The 18,691-nt window shown below is 37.7% G+C and overlaps 1 protein-coding gene across 1 annotated transcript in view; it reads right to left on the reverse strand.

Annotated features, from left to right (window-relative positions):
* LOC133545074 (choline transporter-like protein 5-A) overlaps window positions 1–18,691 on the reverse strand; it is a 35,771-nt gene that overhangs the window by 2,523 nt on the left and 14,557 nt on the right. Inside the window, exons 14-20 of the mRNA XM_061890387.1 lie at window positions 17,599–17,831; window positions 11,160–11,254; window positions 8,029–8,132; window positions 3,233–3,306; window positions 1,684–1,754; window positions 1,529–1,617; window positions 1,366–1,450 (exon numbers count right to left, since the gene is read on the reverse strand). Coding sequence (XP_061746371.1) covers window positions 1,366–1,450; window positions 1,529–1,617; window positions 1,684–1,754; window positions 3,233–3,306; window positions 8,029–8,132; window positions 11,160–11,254; window positions 17,599–17,831 — 751 coding nt within the window. The remainder of the gene's footprint in view (window positions 1–1,365; window positions 1,451–1,528; window positions 1,618–1,683; window positions 1,755–3,232; window positions 3,307–8,028; window positions 8,133–11,159; window positions 11,255–17,598; window positions 17,832–18,691) is intronic.

An 18,691-nucleotide genomic window follows, 5' to 3' on the forward strand; every position in this document is an offset into this window, starting at 1 on the left:
CATAGCAACATTAAAAGTAATTAATTGTTTTTTTTAAACAATGATGGTAAAAATAGAAAAAAAAACTCCCACTAAAGGTCAATATTTCTCCCCAAAAAATTGTAAAATAGAAAATTAGATATGAAATGTTTGAAGCCTAAATATATCAAATATTCATAACAACATTGATAGTAATTAATTATTGTTTTTTTGTTTTTTTAAACAATGACAGTAAAAAAAACAAATCAAACTAAGGTTTTCAGGGACCCAAAAGGGTCCCGGTGTAAAAAATATATTTTTTTCTTTTTACTTTAAACACTTCGGATCTATTTGTTGAGATAAAGTTGAAAATGAAAAACCCTCTTTATCAAACAAAACAGTTTTTTTTATGGCAAAACAAAATATGCATTATTAATCTCCCAAAATGTAAAACAAAATTGAAAATTTGATATCAAATGCTTGGAGCATTAATGTCAAATATTCATATCAACATTGATGATAATTCATTATTGTTTCTTTAAACAATGACGGTTAAAAAAAAAAAAGAATTAAAAAAAAAAATCACACTAAAGGTCTCAGGGACCCAAAAGGGTCCCGCTCATAAAAGTGTTAAAAATAAGTCAAATCGATATATTGTTGGATAACAACAGATGAGATATGATCAGGTGCAGTCAGATACTGACAGATGCGATATCATCGGGTGCAGTAAGATTAAAAAAAAAAATCACACTAAAGGTCTCAGGGACCCAAAAGGGTCCCGCTCATAAAAGAGTTAAAAATAAGTCAACTCGATATATTGTTAGATAACAACAGATGAGATATGATCAGGTGCAGTCAGATACTGACAGATGCGATATCATCGGGTGCAGTAAGATTAAAAAAAAATCACACTAAAGGTCTCAGGGACCCAAAAGGGTCCCGCTCATAAAAGTGTTACAAATAAGTCAAATCGATATATTGTTAGATAACAACAGATGAGATATGATCAGGTGCAGTCAGATACTGACAGATGCGATATCATCGGGTGCAGTGAGATAAAAAAAAAATCACACTAAAGGTCTCAGGGACCCAAAAGGGTCCGGCTCATAAAAGTGTTAAAAATAAGTCAAATCGGTATATTGTTAGATAACAACAGATGAGATATGATCAGGTGCAGTCAGATACTGACAGATGCGATATCATCGGGTGCAGTGAGATAAAAAAAAAAAAAATCACACTAAGGGTCTCAGGGACCCAAAAGGGTCCCGCTCATAAAAGTGTTAAAAATAAGTCAAATTGATATATTGTTAGATAACAACAGATGAGATATGATCAGGTGCAGTCAGATACTGACAGATGCGATATCATCGGGTCCAGTGAGATAACAAGAGGTGAGATATGACTCACAGAAGCAGAGGAAGAAGGTGTCCACACAGGTTTGGTAGACGCTGAAGAAGCCGTGGGCGACCAGGTAGGATCCCGCCACCACCGTCTGGTGTGGAAGAGACAAAAACAGGAGGGCGTCATCACTTCCTGTGTTGCGTCATCATCACTTCCTGTGCTGACTGACCAGCGTGGGCAGCAGGGAGCGGTGTAGACCGGGGACGTGGTCCTGGAGGAGAGGGAGTCTCCCCGTGAAGAACAGTCCTGCCAGCACACCTGCAACACCCGACAGGTCACCTGGGTGACATCACCTCACCTGGACCGAGGCCACAATGGACTTACCGGTTCCTCCTGAGACCAGGACTTTGCCCAGGAACAGCAGGAAGTCCGTGACGCGGTCCACCACTGCAACCCTGGGATCATATTGATAAATAATGTTTGTAACCAATCATTTATCGACGTTAGACATCCTGGCCTTCACGGGCACGTCTTGTAAGTACCCCTATCACTGGAGGAGGTGGAAGAGCTAAGATGGCCACAGACTGACCGAGATCCAGCAAAATATACATAAATAAATACATACATATAGATATATACATATATATACACATTTAAATAAATACACATATATATATATATATATATATATATATATATAAAGCAATGTGATGTAAAGTCACAATTATGAGATAAAAAGTAGAAATGATGAGATAAAAATCACTTATAAGATGAGTAGAAATGATGAGATAATAAAGTTGTAATAATGAGATATAATGTCAAAATAATAATAACTGCACTGCTCTCGTAGTTTCACCTTTTTATCTCATCATTTTATCTCAAAATATCTCATAATTTCAATTTTTTAATCCAATAATTTTATCATATGATTTCAACTTTTTATTTCTTTTCATCTCATAATTTCAACTTTTTGTCTCATCATTTTATGTCATCATTTCAACATAAACTCCAGCACCCCCCGTGTCTCCAAAAGGGACAAACGGTACAAAATGGATGGATGGATGGATTGATTTCAAGTTTTTATCTCATCATTTCAACTTTTTACTTCATTATTTTATCTCATAATTTCAATTTATGTCATAATTTGTATCTCATAATTATGACATTTTATCCCACATCTACTTTTTTATCTCATTATCTTTGACATTTTATCTCATAATTTCGAATTTTTATCTCATGATTATTACATTTTTATCTCATATCCAGTTTTCATCTCATTATTTTGACATTTTATTTCAAAATGTCACATTTTTATCTCATAATCACATTTTATATCATTATATCTACTTTTCATCTCATTATCTTTGACATTTTATCTCATAATTTCAACCTTTTATCTCATAATTACAACATTTTATCTCATATCTACTTTTTATGTCATTATTTGGACATTTTATCTCATAATTTCCCACTTTTATCTCAAAATGACGACATTTTATCTCATCACATCTACTTTTCATCTCATTATCTTTGACATTTTACCTCGTCATTTTTATGTCATAAGTATGCCATTTTATCTCATGATATCTACTTTTATCTCATTATCTTTGACATTTTATCTCATAATTTCAACATATTTATTTATTCATCTCATAATCACATTTAAAGTCATTATTTTGACTTTTAAACTGATTATTTTGTGTTGTTATTTTGACTTTCTTATTTCCTAATTTCGATGTGTTAATCTCATAATCACAAACCTTAGCTCACCCTTTAGAGCACAGCTGCAGCTTCCTGTAAAGTAAATCTGCAGGAAGTAGTTCAGAAGGAGAAGGAGGAGAAGAAGAAGGAGGAGGAGGAGGAGGAGGAGGAGGAGAAGAAGAAGAAGAAGAAGGAGGAGGAGAAGAAGAAGAAGGAGGAGGAGAAGAAGTACCTGAGCAGGTTCCTCATGAGGAGGCAGAAGGCTTCTCTGGCCGAGCGGCACAAACTCTTGCCATAGATCGCCATCTGCTGGACCACACACGGTATGACAGCTCTCTGCTGTACTCACTAATAACTCACTATCATGTCATAATAATAATAATAACAATAATACTACTACTAATAATAAAAATGTAATTGCCATAGATCGCCATCTGCTGGAAGAAACACGGTATGACACCTCTCTGCTGTTATCACTAATAACTTACTATCATGTCATAATAATAATAATAACAACAACAATACTAAATGCACTGGGCATAATAAACACAACATTATTAATATTGCTACTACGGATAATTTGATCAAAAACTCCCTAAAACAGCCCACTACCTATAATATAGGTTTTTAAACATAAGATCATTGTCTCCTAAAACGTTGTTAGTTAATGATATTATCAGAGACAACAATCTTAACGTCATCGGTCTCAGCGAAACCTGGCTTAAACCAAACGACTTTTTTGCGCTAAATGAGGCATGTCCTCCTAACTTTACACATGCGCATATTGCCCGTCCGCTCAAAAGGGGTGGGGGGGTTGCACTAATATACAACGAAACCTTTAACCTTAGTCCTAACATAAATAATAAATATAAATCGTTTGAGGTGCTTACTATGAGGTCTGTCACACCGCTGCCTCTACACCTGGCTGTTATCTACCGCCCCCCAGGGCCCTATTCGGACTTTATTAATGAATTCTCAGAGTTCGTTGCTGATCTAGTGACACACGCCGATAATATAATCATAATGGGGGACTTTAATATCCATATGAATACCCCATCGGACCCACCGTGCGTAGCGCTCCAGACTGTAATTGATAGCTGTGGTCTCACACAAATGATAAATGAACCCACGCATCGCAACGGTAATACGATAGACCTAGTGCTTGTCAGGGGCATCACCGTTTCCAAAGTTACGATACTCCCGTATACTAAAGTATTGTCTGATCATTACCTTATAAAATTCGAGGTTCAGACGCATGTTCGTCAAACTAATAATAATAATAACTGCTATAGCAGCCGCAACATTAATACAGCCACAACGACAACTCTTGCTGACCTACTGCCCTCGGTAATGGCACCATTCCCAAAGTATGTGGGCTCTATTGATAACCTCACTAACAACTTTAACGACGCCCTGCGCGAAACCATTGATAACATAGCACCGCTAAAGTTAAAAAAGGCTCCAAAAAAGCGCACCCCGTGGTTTACAGAAGAAACTAGAGCTCAGAAATTATTATGTAGAAAGCTGGAACGCAAATGGCGCACGACTAAACTTGAGGTGCACCATCAAGCATGGAGTGATGGTTTAATAACTTATAAACGCATGCTTACCTTAGCTAAAGCTAAATATTACTCAAATCTCATCCACCGTAATAAAAACGATCCTAAATTTTTGTTTAGTACGGTAGCATCGCTAACCCAACAAGGGACTCCTTCCAGTAGCTCAACCCACTCAGCTGATGACTTTATGCAATTCTTTAGTAAGAAAATTGAAGTCATTAGAAAGGAGATTAAAGACAATGCGTCCCAGCTACAACGGGGTTCTATTAACACTGACACGATTGTATATACGGCGGATACTACCCTCCAAAATACTTTCTCTCGTTTTGAGGAAATAACATTAGAGGAATTGTTACAACGTGTAAATGGAATAAAACAGACAACATGTTTACTTGACCCTCTTCCTGGGAAACTGATCAAGGAGCTCTTTGTATTATTAGGTCCATCAGTGCTAAATATTATAAACTTATCACTCTCCTCGGGCACTGTTCCCCTAGCATTCAAAAAAGCGGTTATTCATCCTCTTCTTAAAAGACCTAACCTCGATCCTGACCTCATGGTAAATTACCGACCGGTGTCTCACCTTCCCTTTATTTCAAAAATCCTCGAAAAAATTGTTGCGGAGCAGTTAAATGAACACTTAGCGTCTAACAATCTATGTGAAACCTTTCAATCCGGTTTCAGGGCAAATCACTCCACGGAGACAGCCCTCGCAAAAATGACTAATGATCTATTGCTAACGATGGATTCTGATGCGTCATCTATGTTGCTGCTCCTCGATCTTAGCGCTGCTTTCGATACCGTCGATCATAACATTTTATTAGAACGTATCAAAACACGAATTGGTATGTCAGACTTAGCCCTGTCTTGGTTTAACTCTTATCTTACTGATAGGATGCAGTGTGTCTCCCATAACAATGTGACCTCGGACTACGTTAAGGTAACGTGTGGAGTTCCCCAGGGTTCGGTCCTTGGCCCTGCACTCTTCAGCATCTACATGCTGCCGCTAGGTGACATCATACGCAAATACGGTATTAGCTTTCACTGTTATGCTGATGACACCCAACTCTACATGCCCCTAAAGCTGACCAACACGCCGGATTGTAGTCAGCTGGAGGCATGTCTTAATGAAATTAAACAATGGATGTCCGCTAACTTTTTGCAACTCAACGCCAAAAAAACGGAAATGCTGATTATCGGTCCTGCTAGACACCGAACTCTATTTAATAATACAACTCTAACATTTGACAACCAAACAATTAAACAAGGCGACACGGTAAAGAATCTGGGTGTTATCTTCGACCCAACTCTCTCCTTTGAGGCACACATTAAAAGCGTTACTAAAACGGCCTTCTTTCATCTCCGTAATATCGCTAAAATTCGCTCCATTCTGTCCACTAAAGACGCTGAGATCATTATCCATGCGTTTGTTACGTCTCGCCTCGACTACTGTAACGTATTATTTTCGGGTCTCCCCATGTCTAGCATTAAAAGATTACAGTTGGTACAAAATGCGGCTGCTAGACTTTTGACAAGAACAAGAAAGTTTGATCACATTACGCCTGTACTGGCTCACCTGCACTGGCTTCCTGTGCACTTAAGATGTGACTTTAAGGTTTTACTACTTACGTATAAAATACTACACGGTCTAGCTCCATCTTATCTTGCCGATTGTATTGTACCATATGTCCCGGCAAAAAATCTGCGTTCAAAGGACTCCGGCTTATTAGTGATTCCCAAAGCCCAAAAAAAGTCTGCGGGCTATAGAGCGTTTTCCGTTCGGGCTCCAGTACTCTGGATTGCCCTCCCGGTAACAGTTCGCGATGCCACCTCAGTAGAAGCATTTAAGTCTCACCTTAAAACTCATTTGTATACTCTAGCCTTTAAATAGACTCCCTTTTTAGACCAGTTGATCTGCCGTTTCTTTTCTTTTTCTTCTATGTCCCACTCTCCCGTGTGGAGGGGGTCCGGTCCGATCCGGTGGCCATGTACTGCTCGCCTGTGTATCGGCTGGGGACATCTCTGCGCTGCTGGTCCGCCTACGCTTGGGATGGTTTCCTGCTGGCTCCGCTGTGAACGGGACTCTCGCTGCTGTGTCTTGGATCCTCTTTGGACTGGACTCTCGCGACTGTGTTGTATCCATTGTGGATTGAACTTTCAGTATCATGTTAGATCCGCTCGACATCCATTGCTTTCCTCCTCTCTAAGGTTCTCATAGTCATCATTGTCACCGACGTCCCACTGGGTCATTATTGTCACCAATGTCCCACTGGGTGTGAGTTTTCCTACCGAGGATGTCGTGGTGGTTTGTGCAGCCCTTTGAGACACTAGTGATTTAGGGCTATATAAGTAAACATTGATTGATTGATTGATTGAATAATAATAATAGTAATAATAATAATGTAATTGCCATAGATCGCCATCTGCTGGACCACACACGGTATGACAGCTCTCTGCTGTTATCACTAATAACTCACTATCATGTCATAATAATAATAATAACAATAATAATAATACTAATAATAATAATAAAAATGTAATTGGCATAGATCGCCATCTGCTGGACCACACACGGTATGACACCTCTCTGCTGTAATCACTAATAACTTACTATCATGTCATAATAATAATAACAATAATAATAATAATAATAATATTAATAATAATACTGTAATTGCCAAAGATCGCCATCTGCTGGACCACACACGGTATGACACCTCTCTGCTGTATCAATCAATCAATCAATCAATGTTTACTTATATAGCCCTAAATCACTAGTGTCTCAAAGGGCTGCACAAACCACTACGACATCCTCGGTAGGCCCACATAAGGGCAAGGAAAACTCACACCCAGTGGGACGTCGGTGACAATGATGACTATGAGAACCTTGGAGAGGAGGAAAGCAATGGATGTCGAGCGGGTCCAACATGATATTGTGAAATTCATTATTATTAACTCACCATGATGTAATAATACATCTATAATAACTCACCATGATGTAATAATAATATATCAATAGTAACTCACCATGATGTAATAATAATATATCAATAATAATTTACACAATGGTGAGTTATTATTAATATATTATTATTACATCATAACGCACTATGATGCAATAATACATCAATAATAACTCACCATGATGTAATAATAATACATCATTAATAACTCACCATGATGTAATAATAGTATATCAATAATAATTCACCATGATGTAATAATACATAATAATAATTCATGATGTAATAATACTATATTAATAATAACTCACCATGATGCAATAATACATCATTAATGACTCACTATGATATAATAGTACATCAATAATAAATAATACATAATAATTACTCAGCATGATGTAATAATAACGCACCATAATGTAATAATAACACGTTATTAATAACAACTCACCATGATGTAATAATACATTAATAATAATAATAACAATACATAATGAATAACTCACCATGATGTAAGCGTTAGAGTTGATGTAAGAGAGGAATGTGTCCAAAGAGCAGAAGCAACATTGAAGGCAGCAACAGAAGAACTTGGACACGCTGCTCTTTAAACCTGCAAACATACATCACACCTATACACGTTATTATTAACATACATCACACTTATACACTTTATTATTAACATACATCACACCTATACACTTTATTATTAACATACATCACACCTATCCACATTATTATTAACATACATCACACCTATACACTTTATTATTAACATACATCACACCTATACACTTTATTATTAACATACATCACACCTATACAATTTATTATTAACATACATCACACGTATCCACTTTATTATTAACATACATCACACCTATACACTTTATTATTAACATACATCACACCTATCCACTTTATTATTAACATACATCACACCTATACACTTTATTATTAACATACATCACACCTATACACTTTATTATTAACATAGATCACACCTATACACTTTATTATTAACATACATCACACCTATACACATATCATTAACATACATCACACCTAATCCACATTATTATTAACATACATCACACCTAATCCACATTATTATTAACATACATCACACTTATACCCTTTATTATTAACATACATCACACCTATACACTTTATTATTAACATACATCACACCTATCCACATTATTATTAACATACATCACACCTATACACTTTATTATTAACATACATCACACCTATACACTTTATTATTAACATACATCACACCTATACAATTTATTATTAACATACATCACACGTATCCACTTTATTATTAACATACATCACACCTATACACTTTATTATTAACATACATCACACTTATCCACTTTATTATTAACATACATCACACCTATACACTTTATTATTAACATACATCACACCTATACACTTTATTATTAACATACATCACACCTATACACTTTATTATTAACATACATCACACCTATACAATTTATTATTAACATACATCACACGTATCCACTTTATTATTAACATACATCACACCTATACACTTTATTATTAACATACATCACACCTATCCACTTTATTATTAACATACATCACACCTATACACTTTATTATTAACATACATCACACCTATCCACATTATTATTAACATACATCACACCTATACACTTTATTATTAACATACATCACACCTATACACTTTATTATTAACATACATCACACCTATACAATTTATTATTAACATACATCACACGTATCCACTTTATTATTAACATACATCACACCTATACACTTTATTATTAACATACATCACACTTATCCACTTTATTATTAACATACATCACACCTATACACTTTATTATTAACATACATCACACCTATACACTTTATTATTAACATACATCACACCTATACACTTTATTATTAACATACATCACACCTATACAATTTATTATTAACATACATCACACGTATCCACTTTATTATTAACATACATCACACCTATACACTTTATTATTAACATACATCACACCTATCCACTTTATTATTAACATACATCACACCTATACACTTTATTATTAACATACATCACACCTATACACATATTAACATACATCACACCTAATCCACATTATTATTAACATACATCACACCTATACACTTTATTATTAACATACATCACACCTATACACTTTATTATTAACATACATCACACCTATACACATATTAACATACATCACACCTATACAATTTATTATTAACATACATCACACCTATACACTTTATTATTAACAAACATCACACCTATCCACATTATTAATAACATACATCACACCTATCCACATGATTATCAACATACATCACACCTATACACTTTATTATTAACAAACATCACACCTATCCACATTATTAATAACATACATCACACCTATCCACATGATTATTAACATACATCACACCTATACACTTTATTATTAACATACATCACACCTATACACTTTATTATTAACATACATAACACCTATACACTTTATTATTAACATATATCACACCTATCCACTTTATTATTAACATACATCACACCTATACACTTTATTATTAACATACATCACACCTATACACTTTATTATTAACATACATCACACCTAATCCACATTATTATTAACATACATCACACCTATACACTTTATTATTAACATACATCACACCTAATCCACATTATTATTAACATACATCACACCTATACACTTTATTATTAACATACATCACACCTAATCCACATTATTATTAACATACATCACACCTAATCCACATTATTATTAACATACAATACACCTATACACATGATTATTAACATACATCACACCTATCAATAATATCAACAAATTAAAGGTATTTATAAACAAACTACATTTATTAATATTATAAACATATATTAAATATATTAATAACATACAAATAAATTACATTTTCAATAATATCAATTACATGTATTACTCATATACACATGAAATACATATATTAATATTGGAAACATTAATTACATTTACTAATATTTCCAGATAGTTCTCTTTTAAGATTGATGCTGTATTACTGCCTTTCCCAACGTTTGACCAAAACATTCTTGTTTTTTTCTAATATTACTATCAAATTGTTACTTTCTCAAGTGGTCTCTTTTGTGATTGATGCTGTATTACGGCCTTTCCCAAGGTTTGACTAAAACATTTCTGATTTGTTTTCTCCAACATCACAATCAGATGGTTACTCTCTCAATTGGTCTATTTTGTGATTGATGCTGTATTACTGCCTTTCCCAAGGTTTGGCCAAAACATTCCTTTATTTTTGGCTAATATCACAATCAGATTCTCTCTCTCTCTCTCTCTCTCTCTCTCTCTTTCTCTCTCTCTCTCTCTCGACATTTATTTATTGAATAGGAACAATTCCAAAACATCTGCCGGCAGCTTTGAATCTTTCCCTTTCAAACATGTTTCATGTTTTGTTCCTTACTTTGAAAATCAAAACAAAAACAAGCGTACTGTGTCCCTAAATGCGAGGTTGACTGAAGATGGTGTATTTGACTTGGTTTGTGTCTGACAGCGAATGACTTGCGCACCTTTCATTTTGCGCTCCAGGTATTCCAGAAGGATCCGGAAGAAGGTGAGGACCGAGATGACGAGAGCCCCGAAGGCCAAGGATCCCGTGTGGTACCTGAGAGGAAAGTAGGGCACATTTAACAGGAAGGAAACATCGACTTCTTGCGCAGATTTGTAGTAGTCAGATGTTCCAAGAGGTCCATTTTTTCCAGATAGCCAAAAATATGAGGACAAAATGTTGTGATCCGGCTTCCGGATCACACATCTCTAGCATGTTTGTCTTTTTTGTATTGTCCTACTATGTTTTGATCATGTTTTGGACTCTACCGATCCCGTTTGTTAGCGCACTTCCTTGTTTTGTATTGTCACCATGGCAACCTAAGTATGCCTCCTGCACGGACTCATTACGCACACCTGTTTTGAATTATTTGTGTTGTATTTAAGACCACCTGCTACCTTAGTTCCTCCTGGCTGTTTTGTTTGCTACTTGCAACACGCACGTTGGTTCTTATTTTTGTAATCACTATTGCTAAGTCTCGCCTTAGCTTTGCGTGCGCTCTGCACCTCTATTCCTGTACTCTGCTCTCGTTGCTAATTATTAGCATAGCTCTCCGTGCATTCGGCACGCCTTTTCTTTGCATTTTGTACCAGTATTATTTTTGTTTTTGTATTAAATCTAATCTTACCTGCAACTCCTGCCTGTCCTGGTCCTCTTGCATCCCTGGGGTAGCAACACGCATCCATTATGCCTCGCCATCGTGTCAGAAAACAGCCAGCACAACGCCGCCTCGCAGTGGACCACCAAAAGTCTTCCCTTCGCCAAGCCGCGAAGACTTTTTCCCCGGACAGCAGCGCGCAGACAACAGCCCAGTACTCTTCCCTGAGGTTTGGAAGTTTTGTTTTTTCTCCATATTCCAACCACTCTTCCGACTGGGCTGTAAGGCCAGGGCATACCTCCGGCCCACCGGTCCATCACGGTGACGTCATTTCGTCAACGCCCCCTGGTGACTCAATACCACCCCCTGTCGATGATATTTTTTCTGAGGATTTTTATATTGTTGAGTCTTATTCTCAACCTGTTTCAAATATTGACTATGATTTTTTGGACTCTATAGACACAACTAAGTTCTATACAGATGTTATTTCTAGATGCAAACTAAGGCAACATGAGCTACCTACTTTTCTTCCTCCACCTCTTAAGCCCCGTTCCCCGCCCAAGTCTGGGTTTTTTTCTCCTTTTTCAAAAGGACATGTTGGTCAACTTAAAGGGGAGGAGTCTGCCCACCTCCAAACCTCACACCACCCTCCCTTAAGGTCAGTCCCTGACCATAGGGAACGGGTCTGGGATCCCCGTCTGGAGGGAGGGGCTAAGGCCTATAGCTTTGGTGGGGAAGTAGCTCAGATGCTAACTGTCAAACCGCAGCCTCCTATGAGGCCACCTCCACCGATATTCCGCTTAGCTCCTCCTAGTAGACCTCCACCACCGGTGTTCAAGACTAGTCCCAGTCCTGGTCCGACTTCTGGCCAACATTGTAGATCAACTCGTAGACTGAGTCGTAGTCCGAGTCCTAGCCCAAGTCCTTGCTCAAGTCATTCTCTTAATGGTAGTCCAAGTCCCGGTCCCAGTTACGTACCTTCGTGTAGTCTTGATCGTAGTCCGTGTCCTAATTCCCCTCGTGGTCTTAGTCCTCACAGTAACCCTAGTCCTTGCCCAAATTCTTGTCCGAGCCCCAGTGTCACTGTAAGTCCTAGTCTTTGTCCAAGTCCTTGCCCGAGCACCAGTATGATTGTAAGTCCCAGTCCTTGCCCTAGGTTGACCTCAAGTCCTAGTTCCTGCCCAAGCCCTGGTTCGACTGTAAGTCCTGGTCCTTGCCCAAGTCCTTATAAAAGCACTAGTTTGATTGTAAGTACTGGTCCTCACACAAGTCCTTGCCCAAGTCCTAGTGTTAGTCTAAATCCTCATAGTAGTCCTAGTCCTCCTCTCTGCCAGTCTCTTAGTGCTCCTCGGCTGACGCCGACACCTGCTCCTCGGCTGACGCCGACTCCTGCTCCTCGGCTGACGCCGACTCCTGCTCCTCGGCTGACGCCGACTCCTGCTCCTCGGCTGACGCCGACTCCTGCTCCTCGGCTGAAGCCGACACCTGCTCCTCGGCTGAAGCCGACACCTGCTCCTCGGCTGAAGCCGACACCTGCTCCCAGTCTGGTTCTCACACCAGCTCCCAGTCTGGTTCTCACACCAGCTCCCAGTCTGGTTCTCACACCAGCTCCCAGTCTGGTTCTCACACCAGCTCCCAGTCTGGTTCTCACACCAGCTCCCAGTCTGGTTCTCACACCAGCTCCCAGTCTGGTTCTCACACCAGCTCCCAGTCTGGTTCTCACACCAGCTCCCAGTCTGGTTCTCACACCAGCACAAACTCCCAGTCTGGTTCTCACACCAGCACAAACTCCCAGTCTGGTTCTCACACCAGCACAAACTCCAAGGCTGGAGCCCACTCCGGTACCAGCACCACGACAGGTACCGGTGCCAGCTCCGTGCCGCCAAGCACCGGTGCCAGCTCCGTGCCGCCAAGCACCGCCGACGACGGGGCTGGAGCCCACACCAGCGCCGACGACGGGGCTGGAGCCCACACCAGCGCCGACGACGGGGCTGGAGCCCACACCAGCGCCGACGACGGGGCTGGAGCCCACACCAGCGCCGACGACGGGGCTGGAGCCCACACCAGCGTCGACGACGGGGCTGGAGCCCACACCAGCGTCGACGACGAGGCTGGAGCCCACACCAGCACCACCGACGACTCCTGCGGCTCCCAGGCCGCCTCCGACGACTCCTGCGGCTCCCAGGCCGCCTCCGACGACTCCTGCGGCTCCCAGGCCGCCTCCGACGACTCCTGCGGCTCCCAGGCCGCCTCCGACGACTCCTGCGGCTGCAGCACCCGCATCATCCTCGCCAGCTGCACTCGGGCCTGCTTTGGCTGCAGTCCCCGCACCCTCGTCTGCTGCTTCCAAGCCTGCTGGGATTTCGGTGCTGAGGCGTCGTCCACCACGTCGACCACGGGCGTGGCCTCTGCGAGGTCATCCTCCTCGCCAGATACTCCCTCCTCCATGTCGGCCACGGATGTGGCCGTGCCCGGGTCGTCCGCCTCGCCGGGCACCTCATCCTGCGAGGCGGCCACTAATGTGGCCTTTTCGAGGTCGCCCGCCAAAACTTTTTCGGCAGCAGCGTTCCACCCGCCGCCGCCACATGATGTGTCCTCGGTGGATTCGGGGACATGCGATCTGGCGACCCTCCACCGTGGACTCCTTCCGCCCTCCCTTCGTTTGTGAACTTTCTGGTTTTGGGAGGGGGTTCTCTTTATTGCAGTTTTTTGGGGGCATCTGGGATCTGCCCCTTAAGGGGGGGGTAATGTTGTGATCCGGCTTCCGGATCACACATCTCTAGCATGTTTGTCTTTTTTGTATTGTCCTACTATGTTTTGATCATGTTTTGGACTCTACCGATCCCGTTTGTTAGCGCACTTCCTTGTTTTGTATTGTCACCATGGCAACCTAAGTATGCCTCCTGCACGGACTCATTACGCACACCTGTTTTGAATTATTTGTGTTGTATTTAAGACCACCTGCTACCTTAGTTCCTCCTGGCTGTTTTGTTTGCTACTTGCAACACGCACGTTGGTTCTTATTTTTGTAATCACTATTGCTAAGTCTCGCCTTAGCTTTGCGTGCGCTCTGCACCTCTATTCCTGTACTCTGCTCTCGTTGCTAATTATTAGCATAGCTCTCCGTGCATTCGGCACGCCTTTTCTTTGCATTTTGTACCAGTATTATTTTTGTTTTTGTATTAAATCTAATCTTACCTGCAACTCCTGCCTGTCCTGGTCCTCTTGCATCCCTGGGGTAGCAACACGCATCCATTATGCCTCGCCATCGTGTCACAAAACACATTTTATAGCGAACAATACGTGTTTTGCACACAGAAGAGGGTGTGGCTTGGGTCCAAATGAGGAATGGAATCACGGGGCCAAAGAAAGTTGCGAGTGGCAGCACTTTTGACTTATGTGTGGGCTAATCCAAGCATTTGAAAGCATAAAAAAGGCCGACTGAACTGATGATACCACATCTAACGTATCGCACAGCTGATCATCATGGAAACAAGCTACAGTATTTTGCATCAATACTGATATCAGTCTGATATCAGCAAAACAAAAACAAGTATGTGACGATATCAACTCGCATCCATAACATCCGATACGCGCACCCAATTAACATCTAAATGTCCTCCAATAAGCACACACTTTCTGAGTCGATGTAGGCTACTAGCGGCTACACAACAGCTAAGCACACAATAGCATACAGCTAATAATCATTGAAGAATAAAACGATATGAACACGTATGAAATAGATATAGTTATATGACTCACACGTACAAAGTCTCCAAGGCATATTAGAAAGTGTAGAGGAACAAAGGTGTCCGCAGCATTCAATTTACTGCATCATGAGGTTAAACTGATATCATTAAAAAAGACAATTACCACTCCACCTCAACTTAAGGACAGCACAGGTAATAAGTTGCGCCCAATTGTAGTTGAGATAGGCACCAGCGACCCCAAAGGGAATAAGTGGTAGGAAATGGATGGATGTTAGTGTTTTTCATAGCGACCATTGTTCTTTTCTTATAAACTTAAGTACTTTTTTTTTTCATAAAATCAAATTTGATTTTTTTTACCATAAAATGTAATCTTTTTTCCAACCATCAAATCAAATATATATTTTTTTTTTTTTACCGTAAAACCATAAAAAATGTTTTCACCATAAAATCACATTTTTTTTACTGTAAAATCTAATCTTTATTTTACTGTAAAATCCGAAAAAAATTTTAGTAGAGTGTATAAATAGACATTTTTTTTGTTACCGTAAGAGAAAAACTTATTTTTTTTACATATTTCCTTTTTTTTTTTTACCATGAAATCTAATATTTTCATTTTTTTTACTGTAAAATTATAAAAATATTTTTACCATAAAATCTTTTTAAACTGTAAAATACAATCTTTTTTCTGTAAAGTCAGAATTATTAGGGTTTTTTTAACCATAATATCACTTTTCTTTTTAAACGGTAAAATAAAATATGTTTTTTTTTCACGGTAAAATCAAAAACTTTTTTTTACCATAAAATCTTCTTCTTTTTTTTTTTTCTAAATCTAATTTTTTTTTACTTTTAAATAAAATATTTGTATTTTATTACTTTACATTTTTTTTAACCATACATTCAAATATTGTTTTTTTAACCATAAAATCTAATCATTATTACACTGTAAAATTAGAAACATTTTTTAGTATTTTATATATATATATATATATATAAATTGTTTTACCGTAAAATAAAACATATTTTTACTGTAAAATAAAAACCTTTTCTGTTTTTTACCATAAAATCTAATATTTTTGTTAACAGTCAAATCAAATATTTTTTTTTACTCTAAAATCAAAACAGTTTTTTTTTTACCATACAAAGATTTTTTATAGCATAATTATTTTTTTTCAGTAAAATATATATTTGTTTTATTGTAAAATCAAAACCCTTTTTTTTAACCATAAAGTTAAATCTTTTTTTCTCCCGTAATATCTAAACTTTATTTTACTGTAAAATCTGAATTTTTTTGTATAATATATATATATATATATATATATATATATATATATATATATATATACATATACACAAACATTTTTACTGTAAAATAAAAATGAAAATTCTATTGTAAAATTAAAACCTTTTTATTTTACCATAAAATCAAATCGTTTTTTTAATCGTCAAATCAATTTTTTTTACCGTAAAATTAGAACCCTTTTTTAGTATATATATATATATATATATATATATATATATATATATATATATATATATATATATATATAATTTTTACCGTAAAATAATAACTTTTTTTCCCATAAAATCCAATCTTTTTTTTTCCGTAAAATCAAACATTTTTTTAATAGTCAAATCATATCTCCTCTTTTTTTTTTACTATAAAAAAAAAAATAATAAAAAATATATATATATATATATATATATATATATATGTATATATATGTACACACATACTTTTTTATTTTATTTTAATTTTTTACTGTAAAATAAAAACATTTTTCAATACCACTATAAATAGGGATGGACACACAATTAAAAATCAATAAAAAAAACAAATACAAAAAAGTCCTTCAGGGCTGGGCAGTAAAGCGATATTAATACATATCGCGATATAATTGATATCAAAAAGAAAGGCGTTCAATAAATCTTGGTGGGCCGCAAGGTTGGTTGCATGAGCGAAGGCGATACAGGAAGTGATCAGTGTATCAACCAATCAGGTGACAGTATCAACCATCAAGTTTGCTTGTGCCATCTTGTCCTAGTTTGATATCATTGTATCGACCAGTCCTAATTGTTGTCCAACATGTACCAACCTGAGCGCCATGCCGAAGGAGGACAAGAGGGGGCGGGGCCGGGGGCAGGGGGTCCTCCTGGTCCAGTAGTACCTGGAGAAGGTTCCGGCCAGGGTGCACTGTTGCAGGGCCAAGCTGAAGTTGGCCAACCAGAGGAAGACCAGCAGGTTGCACACCTGCAGCGGGACCAGGTAGCGCTGGTAGTCGCCGTGCACACACCACACCTGCTTGGGGGCGGGGCTTCTGTTCAGCATCTACAATTCATAACAACATGTATTTTAGTCTTTTTTTTTTTTTTTGTGAGTAAAAAAAATCCCACTAAGACTCCCAGGGACCCAAAAGGGTCCCCACTCATAAAAGTGTTGAAAATAAGTCAAACTTGTTTTTTTTGCTTATATCTCGAGATTAACTTCTGATCTGTTCATCTATTTAAGATTTCAATCATGTTTAAATGTTTTTTTGTTTGTTTTATGCCCTTTTTGTCTAATAAAACTTTGTTTCTTTATGGCAAACACAAAAAAATATGCAATATTTCCCCCAAAAATAGTTGATGTAAAGTAATTAAAACCTTAAATAAATCAATAATCCATAACAATATGAATTTTACTTCTATACGTTTTTTTTGTTGTTGTTTTTTAGCAAGAAAAGTTTTAAAAAATCCCACTAAGACTCCCAGGGACCCAAAAGGGTCCCACTCATAAAAGTGTTGAAAAAAAAAGTCAAACTTGCTTTTTTTTGCTTAAATCTCTAGATTAACTTCTGATCCGTTCATCCATTTAAGATTTCAATCATGTTTAAATGTTTTTGTTTGTTTTATGCCCTTTTTGTCTAATAAAACTTTGTTTTTTTATGGCAAACACAAAAAATATGCAATATTTCCCCCAAAAATAGTTGATGTAAAGTAATTAAAACCTTAAATAAGTGAATAATTCATAATAATATGAATTTTAATTGTATATGTTTTATTTTTTGTTTTTTGTTGTTTTTTAGCAAAAACAGTTTAAAAAAATCCCACTAAGATTCCAAGGGACCCAAAAGGGTCCCACTCATAAAAGTGTTGAAAAAAAAAGTCTAACTTGCTTTTTTTGCTTAAATTTCTAGATTAACTTCTGAT

This window comes from Nerophis ophidion, linkage group LG28, assembly GCF_033978795.1.
Source record: "Nerophis ophidion isolate RoL-2023_Sa linkage group LG28, RoL_Noph_v1.0, whole genome shotgun sequence".
In the NCBI taxonomy this organism is placed as follows: domain Eukaryota; kingdom Metazoa; phylum Chordata; class Actinopteri; order Syngnathiformes; family Syngnathidae; genus Nerophis; species Nerophis ophidion.